General features: G+C 41.6%; 1 protein-coding gene across 2 annotated transcripts in view; it reads left to right on the plus strand.

Moving 5' to 3' along the window:
- Positions 1–24,543, plus strand: part of LOC100874982 (pseudouridylate synthase RPUSD2) — a 93,489-nt gene that overhangs the window by 14,269 nt on the left and 54,677 nt on the right. The window contains exon 1 of one of the 2 annotated variants that reach the window (XM_003707746.3): positions 5,987–6,511. The exons of the other annotated variant lie outside the window; for it this stretch is intronic. Coding sequence (XP_003707794.1) covers positions 6,362–6,511 — 150 coding nt within the window. The 5' untranslated portion in view covers positions 5,987–6,361. Of the gene's footprint in view, positions 1–5,986; positions 6,512–24,543 lie in introns of those variants that run through there. 2 annotated transcript variants of the gene reach the window in all.

Here is a 24,543-nt window from a genome sequence, read left to right on the forward strand (position 1 = left end):
ACGACTCTCTGACCAAACCCATCCTCCTTCTTCTGTCTGTTTGCTCGATGTGTCCGGCTCTAACATGCCACAGCCAATTTCTACCCCGCCACATTTGTCTCTGTTGTCAATTGCAATGCTCCTTGGTCGCTTGCTCGCCTTTTGCCGAATGGAACAGAAACGACGCGGTACACATGAAAATATGACCAGGGAAGAGAGAAACAGAAACGGACGGATAAGAGGAACGAGGGAGGCAAGTTAGCCGGATTCCGACGCGGTGGATAACTCGGCACGGTCAATGATCGCGGCTCGTTACCTCGAATAGAAGCTTCAACGGGAGAGAGGGATTCTTCGAGTGGGTGCTTGATAATGGGTGTTTTCGCACGGAACCATGACCGATCTTGACACACGTGGCCATATGGAGTGTTAAGATTAGTTATGGGGTCGTTATCGTACAACGCGCATTGTGTATTTGCAATAAGCTCAGACGTTTTGCAAACGTTCTTCAACCTTCCCGCTACGTATACCTTCGATAAAATATACGGACACAAAGGGAAAATTATTTCCTATTAATTATTCGGATAGAAATCGAGCGGTTGAATTTTGCCGGCACTTTTCCACGACATCTCATAAGGTGGTATCAAAATCTTCAAACGGAATTCGTAAACGGCTAGACCGAAATGCGGAGGACCACGAACGGCCATAACGGTAGTCAACTAGCAACCGGTCTGCGGTTGGAAATTCAATGTTCTGCATTGCAGTATAAAGGGACACACTAGCGAGGCCGCCTTATAACGCACAAGCTTAGCTCGCCACAACCGTATTTCAGTCCGCGTGCAAGCGTCTACCATTTTTCATCGTTCGTTGCGGCTAGATTTCGCGAAATCCCGCAGCGGCGCATAATGATAGCCTTGCAGCGACAACGACGAATTTCACCGGTGAAAAATCGGACTTACAACCACCAACAACTTCCTACACCTTCAACGGTCAAGTTAACCATTTTGCTCGTTACCGCAGTTCTTTCTTCTTGCTCTTATCCGTTCTTCTAACACCTCGAGAGGATGAACTTCTTAGCTTCCTGCTTTTAACATAAATCACTTCTTCCGTGGCGTCATTCGGATTAACTCGTTTCAATTGGATACAATTCGAAAGGGGTGCGAATTATTTATTCGAGATAGTACTTTGAGACTACTATGAAGTATACGAATTAAATTGGCAATCTTCCCCCGTATTTTGCTAGGAAATTTCATTTTTGAGTGTTACACGTCCTCCTTGAACGACGATATTGTCATGACCCTCTCCGCCATTTCATAAACTAGCAAAGTTTTATTAAAATCATAGAACGCTTAAACGTTCCTAACAGTTACTGGATCCAACATCGGATACCATGAATTATTCTCTGTTATAAGGCGACGCTTTTCAGAAGCAATTTTTCGACGGCCATTAGGAATTTCCTAAATTAAATCCGCACCTTTTCGGAGCGTCTATCGCGTTCAAGCGAACCTTCATTCTTCTCTTAATATAGAAAACTTGTTGGGAAGCATAGAATATTTAGGTTATAGAGGGTTAATGACTCGTACGAGGAAGGGAGTAGATCGGAATGAAGGTAGGTCATGATGCGAGCATCTGCTTGCAGCAAGTTCGTGTTATTTTTACGTGAAAACTTTTTTCGAGAACGACGGTGGTGGTGGAAGAAGTGTAAGCAAAGCACGCGGGAAAACGAACAAGCGACAGATCAAAGAAACGAGCTACCTGTCTTGCCCTCGTAAATTTTCTCGATTGCGGGACCAGTGATCGTCGTTTAAGCCTGAAAGCTTTGTAAACTACCGCGCGTGGAAAAGTTTTTACGTGTGTCTCGTTAATTGAAATGCATCCACATGTCGCGCTGCAATCTTTTCTTCGCTTTAACGAATAATTAACGTCGATAAGTGGTATATTCGATAATTTTCAGGGAAAATATTTTTTTCGAATTATAAAATATTGCGGGAAAATAAAAATGCTGTGAGTAGATAAAAATTCCGGATAAATTTTATTAACCAAACTCCAATATTATTATCGCAATAAATGATGGCAGCAAAAATTTGCACGACTGAGTAACACCTGTTTTCGTGGCATTTAAAATAGCACTTGTGCATTTTTACGAGGGTTACGTGATGTCATTGGTCGGCGAGTGGCAACGTTTGGGAGCCGTTTTGTATGCATGGAAACAGGGCTTAAATTAAGGAGACTCGCCCTTCGGGTTAAGGTCGGGTCTCTTTAATTTTGCATCGCAATTAAGTCCCACGCGAAAAATTGTCCCTTGTAATGGACGTCGTGTTCCTTGTCTCGCTTAACACGCATTATTAAACGGGATGTATTTAATTTTAATACCCTTTTAACACTTTCACTTGCACCTTATAATTCAGCAGTTTACTCAAGTAAACTGTAGAATGTTTCAAACTGTTCCAAGTAGCTACAATATTTTATACATAATTTTTGTTTAATCGTTGTGTGTTCGCCCCTCGAATGCTGTTTCATAATTAATGAAGGGGTTAATCGTGATGGCAGTTAGGTATAATTAGTGCGATCTAAGTAGGACTTCGACTTCATACAATCGTTCGCTGCCAATTGCCTGCCTTATGAATGAATCGTTCGCAGACATTGTAAGAGTTTCACCGTTCATTCATCGTTCGTTCTGAGCGAGCTTCACATTCTTCAGAGCCATTGCCAAAGTAGTCGGGCAAGTTCAATTTTGGGATCTTAACCTCCATTTTCTTTGTCTTCTTTCTCGCGATTGCTGGAACAAAGTGTACTCGGCTGAAATATCCTTCTTGAGTTGAATAAAAAATATTATGTGTGTTTCCACTTCTCTCGAGTGGAAGGTGTCGTGATGTCTCAGAGAAGAATGTAAATATAATGGAGAGTCGCTGAAGCAGAAATTTTGAAATATTCCAAGTTTGGGACTTTGTAATTTAGGGACTTTGAAAGTTGGACACTTTAGAACTTTGACATTCTGCAAATTCGGTTATTTTAGACTTCTGAACTTTAAGATAATTTTGAGCATCCTCACGCGTGAAGAATTTTGCATAACTCGATTTTCCATATGGGATAGAAGTCAATCTAAATCGACAAAGTGGTAAACACCTTCATGAATATTTGTTTTGGTTAAACACCGTGGCCGATCGAGACGTTCTCATCCCAGGATGGTTGATAACGATGCTCGACAAGTTTGGAGAACGCTCTCTGGCCAGTCTGTGCAAAGTTCAGAGGTCACGGGAAAGTTAAGGATGACCGACAACTGCGATCGATAAAACAGGGATCACGAAACTGTCGGTTGCGTAACCGTGGAAAATCGTTGTTGCGTGTAAGCAACAACGCGTAATCGACATTCCGTGTACCGAGATTCGGCATGAAAAACGAAGCTGGTTCATTATTTAAATTGCGACTCTCCCCGTGGAAAGGCTTGACTTGTTGCGGCAACGTGTAATTACGACTACCTCCGCGAGTCTCTATTGTTTCTTCGAGCGTTTGCATCACTTTCGGTATTAGACTAACAAGGGAACACCGTGGATCCTTATTCACCGATTTGGACAAAACTTTTTTGCACAGAGAATGTTAAATAACATTCCTGGTTTATTGACTTGTGTTATAAAGGTATGCGTTAGTTGAAGTGTAAGGGGTTAATTACATAAAGCAAGGAAAGAGAAGGAGAGGCGAGTATGTGGTTACGTAAAGTCGTTCGAAATGGCACGTGGAAGTGAAACGTCGTCGCTGCATCGTCGCGTCGACTGTGTTTATGTGTATCGCAGAAAGAGATTTCTGGTGGTGCATTCATCTTGAACGTTGAAGCCACGATCACGGATCATAGCAGCGCTATTATACCTGGCGGGTCTCGAGTGGCCGCTATAAATCGTGCGTTCAGCTATGCGCGTCGAATGACAAATCGTCGACAGGTGGCTTCGCAGGAATCGTGGCTTTTTCGCTTTCAGGCCACCGATCTTCTATTGTCGACTATTGTTCTTCCTCGTTTTTGTCGCTCGAGTCGATCAAAGTCCACTCTTGGGCGAGATATTTGCGAATTTAATCGTTTCATTGTGAACGACGTGCGTCATCTCATTCGTAGAATGATCTCATTACGTCTATCATCCCTTTTACGATTAAATCAAATAAAAATCGAGGGAGAACATTTAACACGGGCAATAATAAGTTGCTTAATCCATAAATAAAGTTGTAATAACGACTGGTCAGCATTGCCCCATTTTCCTTAAAAGCCCCGATAACCTGTTGTGTTCGAGCCAATGTATTTCATTGTTCGTTAATCTTCCACTTATCGTTAATGACCCATCAATGGAACTACCCAGAAAAGAACATTTGCACTTGGCGTGCTACACGATCTGTTAATTTGAAAATCTTACATCATTAATGGTTATTCTCATTAGCTTCCGCGATACGAGTTGCACGAGCGTCGGTGATTGTATTACACAATCGTCTTATCGTCAATCGTGTGGTAAAAGTGAAAATACGGTGAGAGGAAAATGTTAGAACATTCAGAAAGATAAAGATTATATGAACAGCAGCAATAAACTTTTCTATTCAAGTTCGCACACGGATATCGACGAGCTCAAGCCACTCAAGTACTCAAGAAGATTAACAAAACCATAGAATCCCTTTTAGCTCGGCATAAACAACCCCCGTGACAATCAATCCCTGTGAACGCGATAGGTATCGCACTCGAAGGGCAGAAGCCCTGCATTTCATACGGGCGAAGAAATCCTATCAGGCGAAAGGGACGCTGAAAATCTAATTTTTCCTCGAAAACTTCCAACAAGTTTTGAAGCACATACGAGGGTTGGACCACATGAGATTCGACGTCGAAAGTTAGCCCGGGCTCGGCGAAACAGTCCCTCGCTAACTCGACGTTTCTTTCTTGTTTCCCATTGAGTTTTCTGCTCCGATTAAATTAGTCCTGTGGCGATTTCGAGGACCGTGCTGTAAACCAGCGGGGGCCAAACGCGCTCGCCAGGGCCCCGGGCATAGGTAATTTATGTGTCGCAAGATCTAAACTTTCGGGTCTTCAAATTTCTAAATCACGTATCTTCAAATGTGTATCGTTTTTAGTCTTCATCCCACGAAGTAAAGAATCTGCAGAGATTTAATTTTCATCTTCGACTCAAGTACTCTTCAAACTTTAAATCGTCTCCATTATTATTTATTCCCCGTACGCGGTAAGCTTGTTCAAATCGATGCATATTTCACGATCGCATTTTACCCTCGTTACTATGCGCTACGCGTAGATTACACATATATGCGACATTCGTTTCTCGTCGAAATTGTTCGCACGATTTTTCACCGACGGCATTTTAACCGAGACGGTCCGAGAAAACCGTCGCTCATAAATAGACGATTCGTTAAGGGAGATCCGTGCAATATGGGATCTCGTTTGATAGTCTACGAGTATCCTACGGACCACGAAGTTAGATACAGTTATATCCCCCGGTGTACGCCAAATTTTAGATCTTGCGCGTCCGACGGTAATTATATTTAATGAGAATGTAAATAATTACCGGCGAATACCCATCGAGTTTCTCAACGAGCCGATGATATTGCCGTATAATTTAATCGACGATACTTGATCGCTTCCTGCAGTATCGAATAATTTTCACATGGTACACACTTGATTTTCGGTTCGATTCAATAACTTTCTTTATCGGCTTGAATCTCTATCGAGTATAACGAAGAGTAGATGCATAGTGGGAGGTATTAGAAATTTGACTGATGTGCAGTATCTCCACCCCTTATTTATTTAAGGGGGCAAAGTTGACCATCGCGTTAAAAAGTCACGGAGCATGTCGGAATAATTTTAACGAGGGAGGAAAAAGCGATAGGATTGTAGGAAAGGATGTAAAGGGGCTGGGTGTAAATGGGGTGGTCGAAGGGGCGGGGGTGCGAGCGTCTGGCGTCCTAGAAGCAGCTCGAGGAAATCGGGGTGGGAGTAACCGCGGCCATGTGCTCGACGCTCGACGCTTGATCGGCGATCAGTCGTTGCCGCGCGCTCGTCGAGAGCGCATCTGCTACGTTCGTTCTCTTCTCGTGCAACCCCTTCGCGATCGAAAATCAAAGCTTCCCGCAAAAATTCCGACTAGTTCCATAAACTACCATGAGGTCAGTGTGCGTGAAAAATCGCTCGCCACGCGTGTGAATTAATCCGAGGGTGAAGACTCGGTTGGTCCACGGATCATGCCAACCTGATTTCTCCCGGTATCAGAGTTTTACGATATCGATCGCGATCGAGTACGACGATCTTACCGTTCGTACAAGTGAAATATTATCCTCGATCAGGAGAACGCATCCTGGCGCGTTGTTCTCGCCGTACGGTGGAATCGTTCACGATTGTGCCGCGATCATGCACCACACGGCACCCTGGTACCTACCCTGGGGCCTGAAGCTGGTGCCTTTGCCCATTCCGCCTGGACACCCGGCTTCTGGCATCCCCAATCCTGGACTACACTTGCTGGCTCCGTTGCCCGGCATCTATGCCCCTGAACCGAGAAAGGTAAGTGCTTTCTACCTTCCGGTATCGATCCGGCGAACACCCGTCGGGGATCATTGTTCGGGAACCTGCTAAGCGGTTTTTCTTATGCACATGACATAAGTGCATTGTTTTCAAATTTTTCACTGCTACTGTGACCAACGATTGCAATCGATAATTGATAATTTATCGGGAACGAAAATACAGTCGAATGACTTTTTAATTGAAGATGCAACGCTGAAATAATTTTATGTGTGTTACCACGTATGACTACGATATTTAACGTGTTGGTTTTCGCGCATTTTCATGTGTGATACATGTCATCAAAGATGCATACGATATGAGGGATTGAATACTTGTGAGCGTTAGTGTACATAGTTAATGGATCCGTGCGCTAAAGGTCGATGCGTGTCTGTTCTTGACATTATCTTATGTTAATCGCTCGTAAGTTGATTACATTGTCTCCGCTGTTAGCTTGGCTACTTATATTTTGCAAAATTCTTGCTTTGAAAATCTGTAATACACGAGTTCTTTATTTTGGAAAAGCTTGATACTTAATATTCTTATTTCAATACCTACATTTACATTTTGAGTGTCTCAGTATTATGCAGAATTTCAAGTACTTGTTAATTAGTCAAATAAAAGAATTTCTAATGATCGGTTTCCACGAAGTATAAAGTCAGCTTATTGAATTTAGAAATGTAAATTACAAAACAAACATAAATGAATACTCCATAAATGAACTGCAGCATTAGCAGAAAATTGGTTAACGCGACACGAAACCTGTACGTGGTATTCTTCGAAACCCCCTAGGGTAGAAAGTAAAACCTTTCTAGGAAATCGTACGAAAGGGATTACGATAGTGATTGTACTCGAATTAATTGAAGCGACAATATCACGGTTAGGAATAATGCAGCAGATTCTCCGCAGAAGGTCGTGTATTTTCGGAACCCGTTTCGCAATGGACTTCGATTGCAAATGACCGCGCGAAAATACTATGAATATTTAACGAGATTTCATTAGTTCTTTTTTTTGTTCTCGCTTTCGGTTGCATCCACGTAGCAGAGTCAGGTATCTCTTTTTTTTTCATACGAAAAATCTTTTCCTCGTGTAAATGTCGCCCGAATGAAGCTTTCCTCGTTGCCCCAGGCCGAAGTTTTTGTTGGACGCGATTTCGCGCGATTAAAATTCTCCCGTTTTCTTGCGGCGTCGGCTTCGTTAATATTAATGCGTTGTATCCAAGAATTTGTCTTGAATTAAAAATTTCAAATTCATAAATAATATTAATAACCAATATAGTTGTATCTGAGTCTGGCCACATACTATCAGCTTCCACTGTGGCAAATGTACTAATAATTCATATTGAAAAATCAAGTTGCAGACCTTTTGAAAATTTATGCAGTGTCACATCAAATATTTAAATTCCTAATCTGTCTCAATTTGTCCATTGTCATGTCAACGAAATTCTTTTTTCTCGTCCCGAATTTCGACAGTATTTTGGGACGAGAAACTGTTTGCATTGTTGCTACATCTCTCTGTTGATTTTCTGCTACTTGTACTAAGTATTGTTACTTAGCGACTTGTCAAGGATGCAACGAACAAACACACGGTTAGAAATCTTTATTACATCATTCGATTGTACAGAAAAAGAAATGTGAGATACCTTTAGTCATTAAATATTTACTTTTTGTTTACGTATTCGGATCCTCGTGAAAAATATTTTGCAGTCGATTCGGGATAAAAATGGCGTGAGTCATTCTTACAACCAGTTGATTAATTTAGGACCATTTGACCTTTCGGACAGCGCTTCTTAATTAGCATTTCTATATGAAGCTTCCTACCTGGTATACGTGATTCATCGTGTGCAACTAAACTGACACGTGGTGTCGTTGTTTATTTAAACGGAACAACGATCGAATCGTTTGCGGTTCAGCCATTTGTGGTCTAACCATTCGCGGTCGCGGCTAAAATTCACGCTGTTAACAATTAACACTAGAACTACCGCCGTTTGAATCTCTACCTAATTTTATCGCAGTCGCCCACCAGCGATGTGTACTTAAATCTAAAAACAAAATTAACGTTCCTTAAAGTACGTAGACATTCTGCTGTTTAATCAGTTGCAAATTTTGCAGCGTTTAAAAGCAGTTTGAGGAACTCTGGAAATTTTGGGATTTAGAAATAGGGCAAATTTTGAAGTTTAGAAATTTAGATATTCAGGGATATGCAGTTTGTAGAATTTGTGAATCAGAAGCTTCAGAGATCCGAAAGTTTCGAAGTTTCCATATTAACCGTCCCAAAATCTCGGATATGACATCCTCTTGACCACCCCATCCTCGGAAGCTTACATTGCACCCAATCTAGACACATATGCGCACTGTTTATGATACGCGAAATCGATGGAAGATGTTACGTGATTGTACAGAGGGTTAAATTCACGTTGGTTATTCTTCCTCGTTGGCCGAGGTGAAGTCTAAATAGTCGTCGAGGCGAATGCATCGAAAATAACCCGGAGAATGCTCATCGCGTGTATTGAGAGACGTAGCATGACAACTATTCACGTACCATGAATACGTTGGTTGAAGTCAGCAACCCGGACCATCGATATCCTAGCGATCCTTGGATTCGGATAAATCGACCCTTTTGCTCAATGAATATTTTATCGTGTCTCGATGAATTAAACGCTGAGTTCGTAGCTATCGGCCATTGAAACGTCGATAGTATTCGGAAAATTAATATTAATCCTTTAATCCCTCTGTCAATACCCGCCGTTACTTTTGTCGATTCTTTCCATGAAATATTTCAAGATTGATATTTGCCATTGAGGAACTCCCGTGAAAAATGTCCGTATGCTTTAAATAAATCACGTATGGTCAAATGTTACATGTAAAGAAAACTGAGATTCCAAAACTTTCTGTGAGAAATTCCTCCAAAAAGTCTTCGGAGTACAAATTTTTTAATTGGAAGAATTTCGCGAAAATTTAGAACTTGGATCTAACTTCCTTGAAATACGATGATCGATATTCCTTGGGAAAAATTTTCGTTTCGCAAATTACGGTGATGGGCGGAAAGTTGAAGTAGGAAAGGTTCATGTAAAGTCTGAAAAGCGGCGAAACGACGGCAAAGTGCTCGTCGAATTATAGGTGTGCAACCAGGAAGCGTTTACGACATTGGTTCGATCTTATGCTCGATTCGAATTTTCACTAAGTGTCTGCTTTTACTCGGAGTTTTTTTACATCGTTAAAATGAACGATCTTCCGCGAACCCATTTGTTCATTGTAGTTAAATTTGTAGAACTACTTATTCCTACAGTGAGAGTTTTTCATACTTTTCTGAAGTTAAAAAATTTGAAGTTTGTGAAATCGATGAGATCGTAAAATATGAATATGAAAATTTAAGCGACATGTAGTAATTTTATACCTTTTTCTTGCATCAAAAGGAGACGTACAATTGTCAGCTCTTTAATAAGAATTATTACATAATTCGGTAAATAAAGTATAGAATTTATGTGCGTTATTGTTAGCCATCAAAGACAAAAATATAGAATGTTGAATATTTTGTGGCAATATTTCGTTACACCCTGTCATTTAATTGAATTATTGGACGAGAGTACCAATATTTGGAAATATGAGTTAGCGTGTAACAGGATGCGTTTTGCTATTTTATCAAAATATTGGACGAGGTACCAGGTAATATTTTAGCGGACAATATTGTTTGAGAATATCGGTTATCAAATGTGTACCAATTAGATGTGAAACGTACGACGTTGCTCTCTGCTACTTTGTCAAATTAGTGAAGGCAGTACAAGCCAATACTTGATCTAATAATATTATGTTGAAATACCAGTTGCCAACTTTGTATTTAATTACTGTTTCCAAATTTAAAAGTCTGTATATTTTTATTTCCGACTTTTCTGTCCCACATTTTGCATTAAAAATATACCCATTTGTACTTGTTATATGTCTAATTAATCTGGGTCACAATCAGCCCTGTCACGGTGTTACGTTTAAATTTACAGCCCACAGCCTGTGTCACCATTTTGAACGTGCTCTAAATACTGTTTAATTCTAAACATCTCGAAAGTATACAGCTTTAATATTTTCAGAAAAGATGTTTAGAAAAAAAAATTCTCAGACATCTCAGCTGCCAATTGGCTTTTCTCGAGTTCGAAATAGTGGTATGCAAACGCGAGGATCGAGAGAGAACACGTAGGTGACGTTTTACGAGCAAACAGGTGTGTCAGGAACGTTCACGTATTCTCCCTGGGAAATATGTGCGAGGTCCACGTCTTAATTCTTCGCCTCCGACATTGAATTCTACCTCAATGCGAGCCTGGACGATGGAAATTCGCTAGAACGGCCAAGAAAAGACAGTCTCGACGCTTTGCACTATCCACCGTGTTCTATGCTCGCGAGCACTCCGTAAATCCTTGCAATTTATTTGTTTGCCGGTTATACACTACATTTTTCCCCTTGGAGTTAACCAAGCCACGTTCAAGGAATTTTAAATGGATTTCACCCTCGTAACTCGTTTTTAAAAGCTTTTGTGTTCATTTATTTCCACTTGCAATGGATCTCCTTTTTTATCGCGGTCATAGTTTTGCACGATTTTTGCAATTTATACAGGTCTTTCAACTATCGCGATATTTTTAAAAAGCGAGAAATTTCTTCGAAAAGAAGACATGGCAAAAATTTGTAATTACAAATGACGGAATATGTTTTTGACAGTTTGATTAATTATTAGTAGTGTAATATGCAGCGAATTAACACGTCTGTCGCAGTGAAAACAGACGCGTGTAACAAGACACGCTATAATTGCGATTATTCAGAGTACGATCATTTTTCAATTTCGCGCTTTGACGGTTGCATGTTTCATGCTAATCGCTCATCAATCTCATAAGCACTCATTAGCTTATGTGTTAAATCGTTAACACTAGGGATTTCAGAAATAAATAGTTCGCGAGTTCACGATATATTCTTCGATCGGAATCGTTAATCAGATCGGAACTTGGAAGTTGACTTACGGAAGACATTTGCGATCAGTTACGGAGGGTTGATCACACCCATCATTGTCAAATCTTATCAAATCCTATTATCATTGACTGTTAATTAAAGTTGCACTCAATTTTTATTAACGAAATAATAAAAATTAAAGTAGTGGTACATGGTTTCCTAAGGAAAGTCTATATAAAGACGTTTGAAAAAAATAAGTAAGTTTTGCGGTTCATACGCGTCGAATCGAAGCATTCTCGCGTCCGAAGCACGCGGGACGTCGTCGCGACGCCTCGGGCGAGTTTCTCACCCCTTTTGAGCGTCGGTAGCCGCAGGACAGCAGCTATTCCGGGACGGCTTAATTATCTTCGCACAATAACTCGATCGCGAGACGAGCAACCGGCGCGGCGTTCCGTGGCCCACGGTGGACGAGACAGAAAAATAGAAAAGAGCAGTCACCACGGAGAGAGAGAGAGAATGTGAGAGACTTATGTAATCCATAGACCTCCACGTCGTTGACAGATGACAGTCTTCTCGGTTGCCAGAACAGCCGAGGTTATATCTATGTATATATTTATATACCGAATACGTATGACGACCTCTTTCGACGTCTTTTCGCTCGTTCGAAACGAACCAGCCTCGCGTTTTGACCGCTGCTGGACGTTACGTGATCCTCACGATCGATCGAACGATTTTTCAAACGCTTGCGTAACATTTTCCAGGCTGAAGCTAGTATTTTTTATTCTCTTTCAAACTGGAAGACACTGCCAAGTATTGTACGAAGGATGTGAGGACACGTTTGAGATCCTCAAGCATTTTTGTTGCCTGACCAATATCGAATTCTATGGAGAAATTATAACACTAGAAAATAGAGATGTTAGGATCGAAGGGCCCAGGAATAATTAATGAAATGAAAGATTAATAAGTAGATAAAACTTGAATAATAAATTTTGATGCGTCTGACAACACACGTCCTATTCTACTGATCCGATCAATATGCTAAGAGGAACGATCAGATTAATGGTTCTTTCCATGAATTTTTGTGTGCGTTATATTGTTGTATGCATTATAAAGTACACGAGAAACCTTCTACATAAATTATCTGTCTACATGTTGATGGAATAATTTATCAGATATAGCATGTTGTCGGTTATTTCAACAGGTCCTAGTTGGAGTGGATTGTTAAGCAAACACGATCGAGTATCATCGATGATGTTTCATTTGTATCATACGTATTAATATACGATTGTATACAGACAATACGGTATTCAGTACAGTAGGCCATCTAATTATCGACTAATTGATAGTAACAATCTGGAGTAGCAAAATGATTGACCTCTTGACATATAAAACGATTATTTCTTCTCGTTAACTGTTACTCGATGTATTCCTTCCTTTGAATTATTCGAAATTCCTTCATGAAATTTAATGAACTGGAATATCGAAATAAGCAACTATTTATACACTGCTTAAAAGCTTCATTCATGTATTATATATTTGATAAAAATTAAATTTATTATATTTCTGAAATTCATCGCACTATTACCAGTAATATTGATAACAAGTTGAGAAGTATTATAGAATGATGTTTCTCATATTTGTTAAATTTTTGCGTTTCATAAAAACGTACAATATGCAGGAAATGAAATTTTGTAAAAAATGTAGTTACCCCAGTTGCATTATAAATGGCTCGTACCCCGAATACGTAATTGCTCTCATAGCGTGTCTTACCACATACGGTCGTTTTCACTGGCGCATTTATCCATCTGCGGTGCAAGTGTCGCTCTCATAGTCCAAGAATAACGGACAACAAAATGGAGATAGAGTCTCGAAGAAAATCTCCGTATCAAGTCCCGGCCTATTCCGGGCTCTATAGCCCGTCTCTCTTTGCTCTTTGGTTCGCTCGCTACCGCTTTTACCAGCCCGTTCCCTTGCCCTTTCGACCGACGTTATACCCGCGCTCGTCGCCACGATCCGCAGAGTAAAGTTAGTTCCTCGTCCAGACTAAGTTTCTCTCGGCTCAACTGTGCTTTTCTGTCAGAGTATTCACACGGACACACGCTTCTGTTCGCGTAGCATCCGCGAACGTGAAAAGTAGAGGAGGAGCAGACGGTGCGAAAACGTCTGGCGGATCTTGGCTTATTCCAGCTAACTTCCGGCTGCAGGATGTCGTTGATCGACGTCGATGCACTTTTAGGTAATGAAATTAATAACAATCTCCAAACGTTGGCTTACCGTTCTTCTTTATGGCCAGGTTTGATCGGTTGCCAAACACAGATTGGATGGAGTTGGCGTTCGTTTAATTTTTTTTCCATCTTTTTATTCCTCCCTCTTGCTTACGTAAGACGTCATTAATCGGGGTATTCGGGCTATTCGGTTGATGAAATATTTTCTCCCTAAACTCTCTAAAACCGAGATGGAACCTAAGAAAGTTGTTGCATTTTTCAACCGACAGAGTAACGAGTTGTGAAACCGGCTATCGTGTGTCGGGCTTTAAATCTACCATATGTTAGTGTACCATTTACCGGTCCTATATGCGTCAAACATGTTGTCTGTCTGTTAGCGATGATATTAGAAACGAAACGATATTAGTTCGGAATAAGAACCGCTGAAAGGCGGATAGCAGATGCGGTAAGCGATACATGGTGGCAGCGATACGTGGAAACAGTGTTGCTCCCTGCAACGTTACATAATATCAAAATTCTGGACAGCATTAGAAATGTGGGATAACACGGAGCGTTTGAGTATAAACCACCGTGGACGAATGATCAGGCCACTTGTCTGACAACTGTTTGGCCCGAATCCGCTCTCGTATCCATTAGACTTTTTTATAGCTAATCTGGAGAACTGGGGAATCAGAAATCAGGGCTCTAGAGAACTAGAGGACAGATATTGAAGATTTGCAACGAAATCTTCTAAAGTGATCCTGTGCTCTTTGACATTCAAGGAGTACTGTAAGCAGACAATGGGAGTTACGTAAGAGAGAACGCGTTCCCCGTGATCCGATATTCCTGAAGGATGTGCAAACTTGCTATCGTAAAAAAGAAGGCAGTAGATATCCCTGCGGTGCCAATCAAACCTGATTAGACCCGCGGATCTCTCCCTCGCAGCTTCCGGTTGAAGACACCCGGTTCTCGGATCAAGAGGAGCAAATCCGTCGGCTCGTCGGTTTTTGGCAAGCGTCGAGCGAACCCTTCACGCCACGATTCCCTAACCTCTCCTCATCCGTCGTGATACGTGCGAAACACGCGCGTTTGAAGCTTGTGCCAGCAAACGAGTTCGCGAACTAGGGACCTCTCGAAAAGGAGGAAAGAGAGGGATGGGGTAGGGACGTATATTCCCAACAGGAGGGCACTAGGCTGTACGCTGTCTGCGAAGACGAGACGTTTGAGTGACACGGTTCCGCCGCAACTATGGTCGGCCATATTGCCCCGGGTTCTCGCCACGATGCGCCACCAGCCAATATACATACACCCAGCCCCTTCTGTACATAACTAATATAAACGGGATTTCATTTGGTTAATGCGGATGCGCCCCCGATTTGTTAAGGGCAACATTCGACTTCCCTCTACACGACTGCTCTTTGTGCCCGCGTGCCATCTCTTTGCGGGCGTGTGCACGTGCGAATAACCACTTCGGAAAGTGAGCCGATGCGACCGGAAGGAGGATCGACCGGTAAACGATGGACGGCCGAGGAGGGAGCGAGTAGATATATCCGTGCTGTGGCCGCGGAATCCCATTACGTAATTACGTCCTTCGGGAAGAAGCGAATTTCCTGCTCCCATGAGCTTCTTTGAGCTGCCTTCTTTTACCGTTTAACGGACCGATATCGACTGCTCGTTAATTGCATTTTTAGCTCGGGCTAGTTTCCTACACTGGGCGGGGCGAACTGATGGAATTCTTCTCGTTCCACGTACTTGTACTACTTACGGTTGTACGTTCAGTCAGTATTTTGGGGTGCACTATTCGTTGACAACACTGAAATATTGGAGGTACGAAAAGATATGGGGATCTAGGAATGTAAGGGTATGGAAAAGTAGGATAGTGAGGATGGTAATTAATAATGGGGAATTAAGTCCCGTGTTTTGACGGGAGAGCAGCAAGCAAACAGAATTTTTTTGCAAATATCCTGCCATTTGTGGCGGGGTTACGCGAAACAATGCAGATGTCGGGATTCGATTAACACGCGAGGCGAGCTTTTTATAACGTCGATGTCGACAAAAATACACGCGGTCGTATAATATTCTGGGTTAATAAGCTTTATTTCGCCCTGGAAATCGTGTCGACTTTGCCGTGTTACATGTCCGGACTGAAACTCGCGATTATAGATACCATTTGTCAACGGTGAGCAGAATCGCGTTTTTCCTATTTTTTCTTCCCTCTTTCTCTGTTTTTAGTGGCACGGGTCACGAGAGTGTCGTTTCTTTCCTTCCTCGGCATCGAAGTCTCTCTAGCCCCGTGTGTACGGCTCTACCGAACGAGCATTATTAGCATTGCAGAATAATAATAAACATGCACTATCAAAACTGCTCCGGTGGCACAATTTCTTCGTATCGTTACGAGGTTGGAATATTTTCTTGGATTTTCGTGGCCTGTTCGAGGAACAACTTGCCCGTACATCGTGTCGAACGTCGACACGAAACTGCATTCCCCGTGTAATAATCTTGTTCGAGGCTTTTAACCCCTTTGAGTGCCTTGGACGTATATGTCCTGCGAAATGTCATTGGCGTGTACACTTAGTTGATCGATAGCGAGACTTGGGAATAAATTGAGTGTTTATTGACCACGTATGCTATTGTACATGCTATTTCAAGGGAAAGTATACTATATTTTAGGAGAACGTGATATCGATAAGAGATAACGAAATTTTATTCGATGCTTTAGTCCAGAAATAATATCAAGGTTAAATTGTATTAAGGTCATAAGCATTTTTTTTAGATAAACAATTCGTGACGTGAATCCAAATGAATTCTATTCGGTTCAGTACATCGCGATGCGATTCAAAAATCCTATTTCTGAAAATGTAATTTTCGTTCCTGGTTGATATTCTCGTATTCCCATATTTCTCGACGGATCAAAGCCCCTCGTTCGTCAGCGTCAGGCTGTTTCGAGCGGATAATACGATCCGCGCGTAAACTCGTATCCGAAACCCTGCACGTGGCTGGTGAAAACGTAAAGTCCGAGGGTTAAAGGTAACTCGTGAATTTAGGCGTATTTCACGACGCCGGTGTATCAGAGGAAGCCCGATGGGCGGGCAAAAGTTGCTATCCGTCACGAATGCGAGCCTAGTCGCGGGAAACTTTGTCTATCTCTGCGCGACTCGATACGACCTGAAAGCCAGCACGAAATTCGCGAATAAGCTTGAACGGGATTGCCATCCTGTTTGGCTGAACCTGGAGCTCGGTGATATGATTGGATTTAACCAGACACTGTTAGAAAGATGCCGGAATGTTGCAAGTTTTACACGTTTGAAATTTTATAAAAATGTCACGATATTAAATTATTCTATCGCGTTAATCTAAAATAAGAACTGGTCAATATCGAAATGAATATGTACCTGTGTTTTTATAGACTTGCATTTCTCCAAGTGCCCAGAAGTTCATTTCTCCATTTCCCTTGAACACATAAAGTGTACCGTAACACGAAGATGTTACGTGCTCCCATAAAATACACCATAAATGAATGTTATACGCGCGTATCAGTCCCAGGTGCAACTAGTTTTATGTACAATCGACTTCCCTTTCGAAACATTCGATATTTCGATCTTGTAATCGTTTAAAAAGTAATCGAACTTAACGCCGAAGGGCGTCGATCTACTCGTCCAAGTCATCGTGTACTTTCTACGAAACACAAGGACGGTTCTATTTTTGAGGTAGATATTCTTTTTGTTGGTCGAACGGGTGCCTTGACCCGCGACTAATTATTCGCGATCTGCCTTCCGGCGACCACGATTGGCCGACAGACCGAGAGCAAAGCATAATGGCGAATTCGCGATTGCGAAACGGCGACTGGACGCTGCCAAAATATTTCTTGCGTAAATCTGTAGCGTGCCGTTGCCACGCTCTACAAATGGGCCGTGATTGTCGCGGAAAGCCACTGAGTTTGTTCTAATTACTCTTTCCATTGCCCTATTGTCTCCTTCTTGTCTAATTTCTAGCGGTGTCGTGTTTCGAATCATATCCTCATGGCGATGAAAATGAAAAGAAATATTTCTGGTGCAATTTCCAGTTGGACGACTTATTTAAAAAATCGGTGAAGATCGCAGAAGCGAAAAGATAGGGAATTTTGAAGGGAGAGAAGTCGTTTGGAAGGGTGTTCGAAGCAAGAAAGTCGTTCGTTCATAGAAGTCGCGATAACAAGATTTTTTGTTGGCCGCGTGATCGTCGCTTTCGTTGGATTAAATGGAGCGAAAAGTAGCGGTGGTACGGGGTAGGCAGAGGTTTGTAACCGACAGGATAGACGTATAGCGCTATTATGAGGATGAGCTGGCTACAATCGTGTGCCTCGTGATTATACCAGGTTATTCTGGAGTTTCTGGCAATTATTGCCGCGGCCATGTTCCGACCGACGTTTAATTCCGTGTCGGTCCTAAATAGTTTCGGTGATTCCGATCGAAGAAAAGTCAGTCAAACTGTCGGGTCGTATACCTACTTACGTTCACCTCTATTTTTAGCCAAGAACCATGATTTATTTTCTCAATGATCAAATTGGCCTGGATCGATGAGCGCAAGAATATCATACTGACCATTACAGAATTATCTTGTTTAATTTTCTATTATCTCGAATCAAACAGATCGGCCAATGTTTATCTTACAGTTAGCGTTGTTTAGCCGAGAATACTTATTTAGAACGTTCAAAAACAGAAATTGCGGTACACAGAATCGAGTCGGAAAATTTCTAGATTCGATAAAGTAAGCTATCTTTTTTATAAATTAAATCGTTTATCTACGAAAGAATCGGAAGATTGGAAAAGTAATTTGCATAATTCCCATTTTGCGCCCCGAACAGTGTAAATTCAAAAGTTGACCCAAGAAACGTAAATATAGGGCGAGGCAAGTTTTCTTCGGTCCTAGGTCAGCATTATCATATCCCAAGAGGTTAAACAGCCTGGAAAGGAGGCGGATGCTGTATCCGACAAGACAGACATATGGCAACATTATGACGATGAATCAGTACATCTTGTACACTGTGATAAGGATTAATGTCGGGGCTCTAATGCGTTTTGGTGTATGTGTCTAGAAACTCCGTTTATACTTTCGACCATTTAGCATTCTCGCAATTGCAGAACTTGCCCACTTGCGGCGACGATTTATTAAAAAATAAATTTACAATAGTAAACAATTAGAATTACTGACACTAAATAATATTTGGTCTATGGAAATTCATTAGGTAAATTTCAAAAAATGTACACAGCCGCAAAAGGTCAGTCGTTTGATAAAGTGAGATTCTGCACCGTTTCGTGGTCAGAGCGATAACTGGAAATTTGCAGCATCGAATCCCATTGAACAGGGAATAATGCTTCATCACTGCAGCGATTAGCGTTGATCATTTTGTTACCGATGTTGAATGATCGTTTGCACGGTGCTATCGGTGCGCTGATACCAACCGAGAAAACAACGCTGAAATTTACCGTTAATTATCGTCGAACTGTTCAATATTACAAGCGTCTGAAATTAATGCCCGGGATCACATGGTCCATCTAGCTAATTAACTCATTAATAGACGCATTCTCTATTCACACTTTTCCAATTTCAATAGTGTATAAAATATTAAGTGAAGTGTTACTGCTGGTTAAACTAGTGGTCCTACACGCGTGAAAAATGATGTCGAAAATTAACTCGTTCACTTGTGACGGTGTGGATTGCGTTCCAAGCTTCACGCTCTACCGTGTTCCGGAGTGTGTTCACACCTTGGTTCTGGGCGAAAATGGAATTCTCTGGGAAAATACCAGGAAAGGAAGAAGAAGGAACGACTTTTAAGCAAGCGCGAGAATGCGGGAAGAAAATATTCTGTGCTCGGTTCGCGGAGACCTACTCCTCTGGAATCCGATTTATTCGTTCCCTCGGATAGTGTACGCTTCAGCAGTCTTTCTTAGGAATACGATAGCGATAGTTGAAGCAAGGTAGCATACTGGAATAGTAGAATAAGGTTGCGTATTGTAAAATTAGAATAAACATTAGCATAATATAGTACTAGCTGTAACTAATAGTTGTACAAAACGCCGGAGCAACGGAAGTGTACGTAAACTACAGTAAACTATAAATCGTAACGTTAAGAAAAAGGGAAGCTTTTAGCATGAATTCACCGCGACTAGTGAAATCTAGTGGGTAAGCCAGGAGGGTCAAAGGGTAAGGGGTATAGTCGTGTCAGGTCATTCCGGCCGCATAAATAACATGTAAAGCAAGTTTTCCTCGTGCGGGGGTAGTATTATCATATCCCAGGGGTTAAACGGGGTGGAAAGGGGCGGCTGGTAGAAGCAGACACGGTAGACGTATGGCAGCATTAGGACGATGAGTCGGTGCATCGGTGCTGGTCAGGTAGAGGTGTTGGTGCCTTCGTGCTTCCTGGGTGACGTAAGATTTCCTAAGGGAGAAGCCAGGACGTTGAGGCCACCCCGAAGATGGGACTTCATCGACTTCCCTCGAACCGTCTGTTTCCTGCTTCCGGCAACAACCTTATACCCTGCCAAGTGTTTTGGAAACGAAACGTTATTTCCGCAGTTTAACTGCTTTATTTGCATCCACTTCTTTCCGAGAATTCGCGCGGAAGTTCGCCACTTTTGGGATTTGGAAATTTGACAACGTGGGAATTCGGAGACTGGAAATTTGATCATTCAGTAATGTGGAATTGGAATTGGACTTGGGTACGACCAAAATCCGTCTTCGTGCTTCAATCATTTCACCCATGAATACAAGTTCGATCATCCAAATTCCTAGCTTCGAACTTCGGTTCTAAACTTCGAGTACGAAAGAAAGGCGTTCCAACCGCACAATAAGAACGAAATTAACGTCCGAAAGGATTATATATACATCCTAACAACGGCTCAGTATATCATCCTGAATATAGGTCGTTCGATATTAATTTTGTCGAATTAATATCGAACCCTCTGACCGTTTTTTTTTCAATGCCACCCTTTTGTCCGCGAGATATTCAACTTCGGCCCGGATTTTATATTCATCTGTTTGTAAAGCGATCGCATTCCCCTTTCCTCGACATTAATTTTACGCTTCGAAGATGGCGGAACAGTCCTTGTGTGCGGTTCCATAGAGAAGAAATTCTATGGTAGTCCGAGCATCGGGACTTGGCCCGATGCCCGGGAAAAATATTTGAAAACTCGATCCACGGGGCACGATGATATAATAATATCCTGTGAGGAATGGGTACCTGGTCCATTCAAACAATATACCTTTATCATACTTAATGCATTTGTTTCTGATACGTGTGTCAATTTAACTTCTGAGGATCAGGAGTCAGAGTCAGACTTTTTTTTAGGTTCAGGAATATTTGATAAAGGCTATAAGTGTTTAAATAAATCACAAAGTGGACAGTATAACATCACAGAGTTTATTGGACAATTTAAGAATCTTTTCGATATAAAGTATTTGAATAGAGTAGACCAGGTAAAACAATATCAAACTTTTCATTAGAGCACGTTTTCTGTTGAATGTGGTTGAGTTACAAAGTATGAGATTAAAGAAGGCACGTGACCGTAGACAGATAGTAGATACGCAATGTTGAAAGCTTCTCCAATGAGATAAAAATAAGCGCATGGTTTTCTGCAACGAGCTAGCAGCATGTTGCGTTTGGCCAGAAGCCACCAAACGAGTACCTGTGCTTATTAAGGGAGGCCATTATACCTAGTGGTGGCTCGCACGTGACGATATCGTCGAGCCAACTACACCACACGCGATCCACCGGGTCAAAAAGTTGGGCCGTGACCCGTCTCCGGATTATCCTCGACACCCATCGATTCGACTTTCTCGGATTATCTCCTCTGCTGACTGACGAAATTTCGATTTCAACCAGAAGTAACCTAGAAACGTCGCTTTTCCCTTTCTTAGCACATTCTCACTTTTTCTCTGCGTTGACAGATATCAGATTCCGCAAAATTTTCACTTGCACGTTTTATAATGTAGAAATTTCATTTCATTCATCAGTGAAAATACTCGTAAATAAAGTTTTATTTAGGCGAACGAGGGAATTTTGTTTTTAATTAAATTACACCTTTGCATGGATGTACGAAGCTGAAAGCGTTGATCGATCCTCGGGATCCGATTTGCCTGTTCTTTGTTGAAATTCAACGGTAATCCGATTTCAATCGGTCACGCTGGCATCGTTAGGAGAAAAGTCGCGTCCAATGCAAACGTTTCACGGTGGTCTGTGATTTTTATGGAAATATTGCCGTCGTATACTTTTTATTCCGAACAATGAATTTCGAGACTTGTTTTTAACGAGATGATTTACTTTTCTGTTTTAGGTAAGAGACATGCTAATGCACTTTGCTAGTTTGTTCTTATGTAAGTATTTTAGGATGCATAGTTTGAAAGAGAATTTATTATATCTTTGACAGAATAAAAGAAAAGTTAGACATGGTGACAGCCTAGCTTTTAAAATATTTTCTAATTTATAGAATATAAAGTATAATAGGGTGGATAAAAGTATTTACTTCACTAAGCTTTTTCCACAAATTCTTAAATAAAGAGCAAATAGCATGTAAATCGAGGAGAATATTTTTACTGAAAAAACGTCTATCGAACTAGCTTCTCTTTGACATCGAAATTTTCACGCGAACCGCGTTAAAAACGCTCGAATTCACCGCTGCTTAGGAATCCTCGCGAATAATGGAAATCGGCAGCCGAATCGCGTACGAAAACGATCCTCCCGAATCGAGAGGAAAAGAAACGAGGAAAGAGTTAAAAAAAGAAAGGAGAATTTGAACGCTCCTCGTGTCGATCTGACACGACAGCAAACGTGACGCTGATGCCGGAGGATTATTTGCATCCGGCGGCCGGATCACGTAGACGAGGATTACATGCGTCCTGAATCTTTCATCGGTCGAGTGAACCGATGCCAGTGAGTAGAGAACCGTGATTCTGGCGTCGATTCTCTCCCGTTGCCGCGATCGGGACTATTACGGGATTTCGCGTTCGAATAATTGTAAGAGGGTTGAAACCGTTCTCGCGTTTCAACAATGTTCGCGAAAGCAGATTGAAAGAGTGTGAATTATCTTTCGCAACGATGACTTGCCCCACGCTTTCGCGATCGCTTAACCGATTTATTAACTCTTTCTTGTACATTCAGTTTCTTTGTGGTCTTCACCAATCTTCTGTCTTAAGATCTTTTGTCCTAAGAGGATACATTTGGTTTCGTACATTTTTTTATATATTTTGGAGGTTTTAATAGTATGTACTTGGTTTACACAGTTCTGTTTAATATTCTTTTCTAGAGATAAGTTATCTCTGATTTCTAATGCAGTCTTTCATCGGTGAATGCACGTAATGAAACACGATTCTCCGATCTATGACTCGTTCATTCGTTACGCACGTTTCACGCCTATTTATCACAGGTATTCACGGTTTCTCGTCGATAAAGCAGCGCGTCAATTCGCTCACATTCGATTTATCGCTTCTTTCGTCAACTCGGGACAAAGAATTCAAATACCGACAAATTAAACAAGTTACTTTTCTTTATAATACTATTCAGAATAGAACTGTGGGGCTTGCGCTATTATCTGAATACCTTCTGGCATATTGAACATTCAAATTATCATACAATAACAACCCTATTTGGAAGTAATATGAATATTAATTGTTCGTGAAAATTGATCCGGCAGATGGGACGCGTAAAAAAGATCTTCGTTTGCTTGACTTTTGTATGGATCCATTAATTACCATCTGCCCCTGCTGGAATTAATTACACGGTGAATAATAATTCCGGAATGTATTTTGTTTCCCTGGCCGGGAATTCACTCTGTTTATCTGTCGTTAATGCCTATTGGAGAGTCGATAATTGTGGTTGAACGAGACGGTAATGACTTTGGTATCGAGAGTTTTCGAATAAATGAATACAAACGTTTGTTATAGGTATTGTTCCGCAGTATACAAATAAAATTCCTTCGTGGTATTTCTCGACAGTAAAAATGCACGTGCCATAAAATATGCGTCCATCAAAATGCAAACTTACAAAGTGATAGTGCTTATCACGCGGGTATCGCGTAGCTAGGTTAAATTAGCTCGCAAGAAACACGAGTGGTAGAATCATATTTCATTTGAAACTTACTGCGCTCTGTTCAGAAATAAAATTATCAGCAACTTTTTTAAATCGATCGAAATTCGTCACGTTTCGCTTCGGAAGCTTCTCGTACGAGACAGTTTTTCGAGGACTGCTCGATCAGTGGCCATTTTGTCATCGGAAAAAAGAAACTGATACTCCCTCCGCGTTGGCTGGATTCCGTGGTCGTCGGCTTAGAAACCGAACGATCGCGTCGTTAGTACCCATCCTTCGTTCGACGAGGCCTTTTTGCGAGATATCGACTCGCTGAATCGAGTCTCGATTGCGAACTCGCTATTTCCTGCCACGATAGAAGCAGAGACGGCACAGAAATCAGCGAATTCGTTGATAGATGCTGAATTACGCTCGCTCTTGGATATACCACTGATACGGGATCTTTGATAGCGAAACAGTATATCTACCTGATACGTTTACCCGGGTCATTGCAGATCAATTTTACCAACGATTTTCTGGACCATCTTTGCGAGAGAAATCGATCGTTGCATTGCGCGTTCAAAACCGATTAGGACAAATTACGACGGCCATTGTGTTCAAACAAGGTGTCTCAAAGGATCAGAAGCGACTCTGGCCTTTGGACGACGTTGAAATCTCGACTCGTATCGGTTGCTTCGTATCCCTCGCACATTTCTGACCACTGGTGGCCAAAGTTTTCCCATTTACTCCATCCACCTGGACAGGACAAGTCTTCCTATAGGGTTAACGTAATTGCGACAGAGCTTCGCGGTCACTCGTGAACTCCGTTGTTTTGTCAGGAACGTGAGGTCCCTTCGAAATAGC

Source organism: Megachile rotundata, chromosome 11, assembly GCF_050947335.1.
Source record: "Megachile rotundata isolate GNS110a chromosome 11, iyMegRotu1, whole genome shotgun sequence".
Lineage (NCBI taxonomy): Eukaryota > Metazoa > Arthropoda > Insecta > Hymenoptera > Megachilidae > Megachile > Megachile rotundata.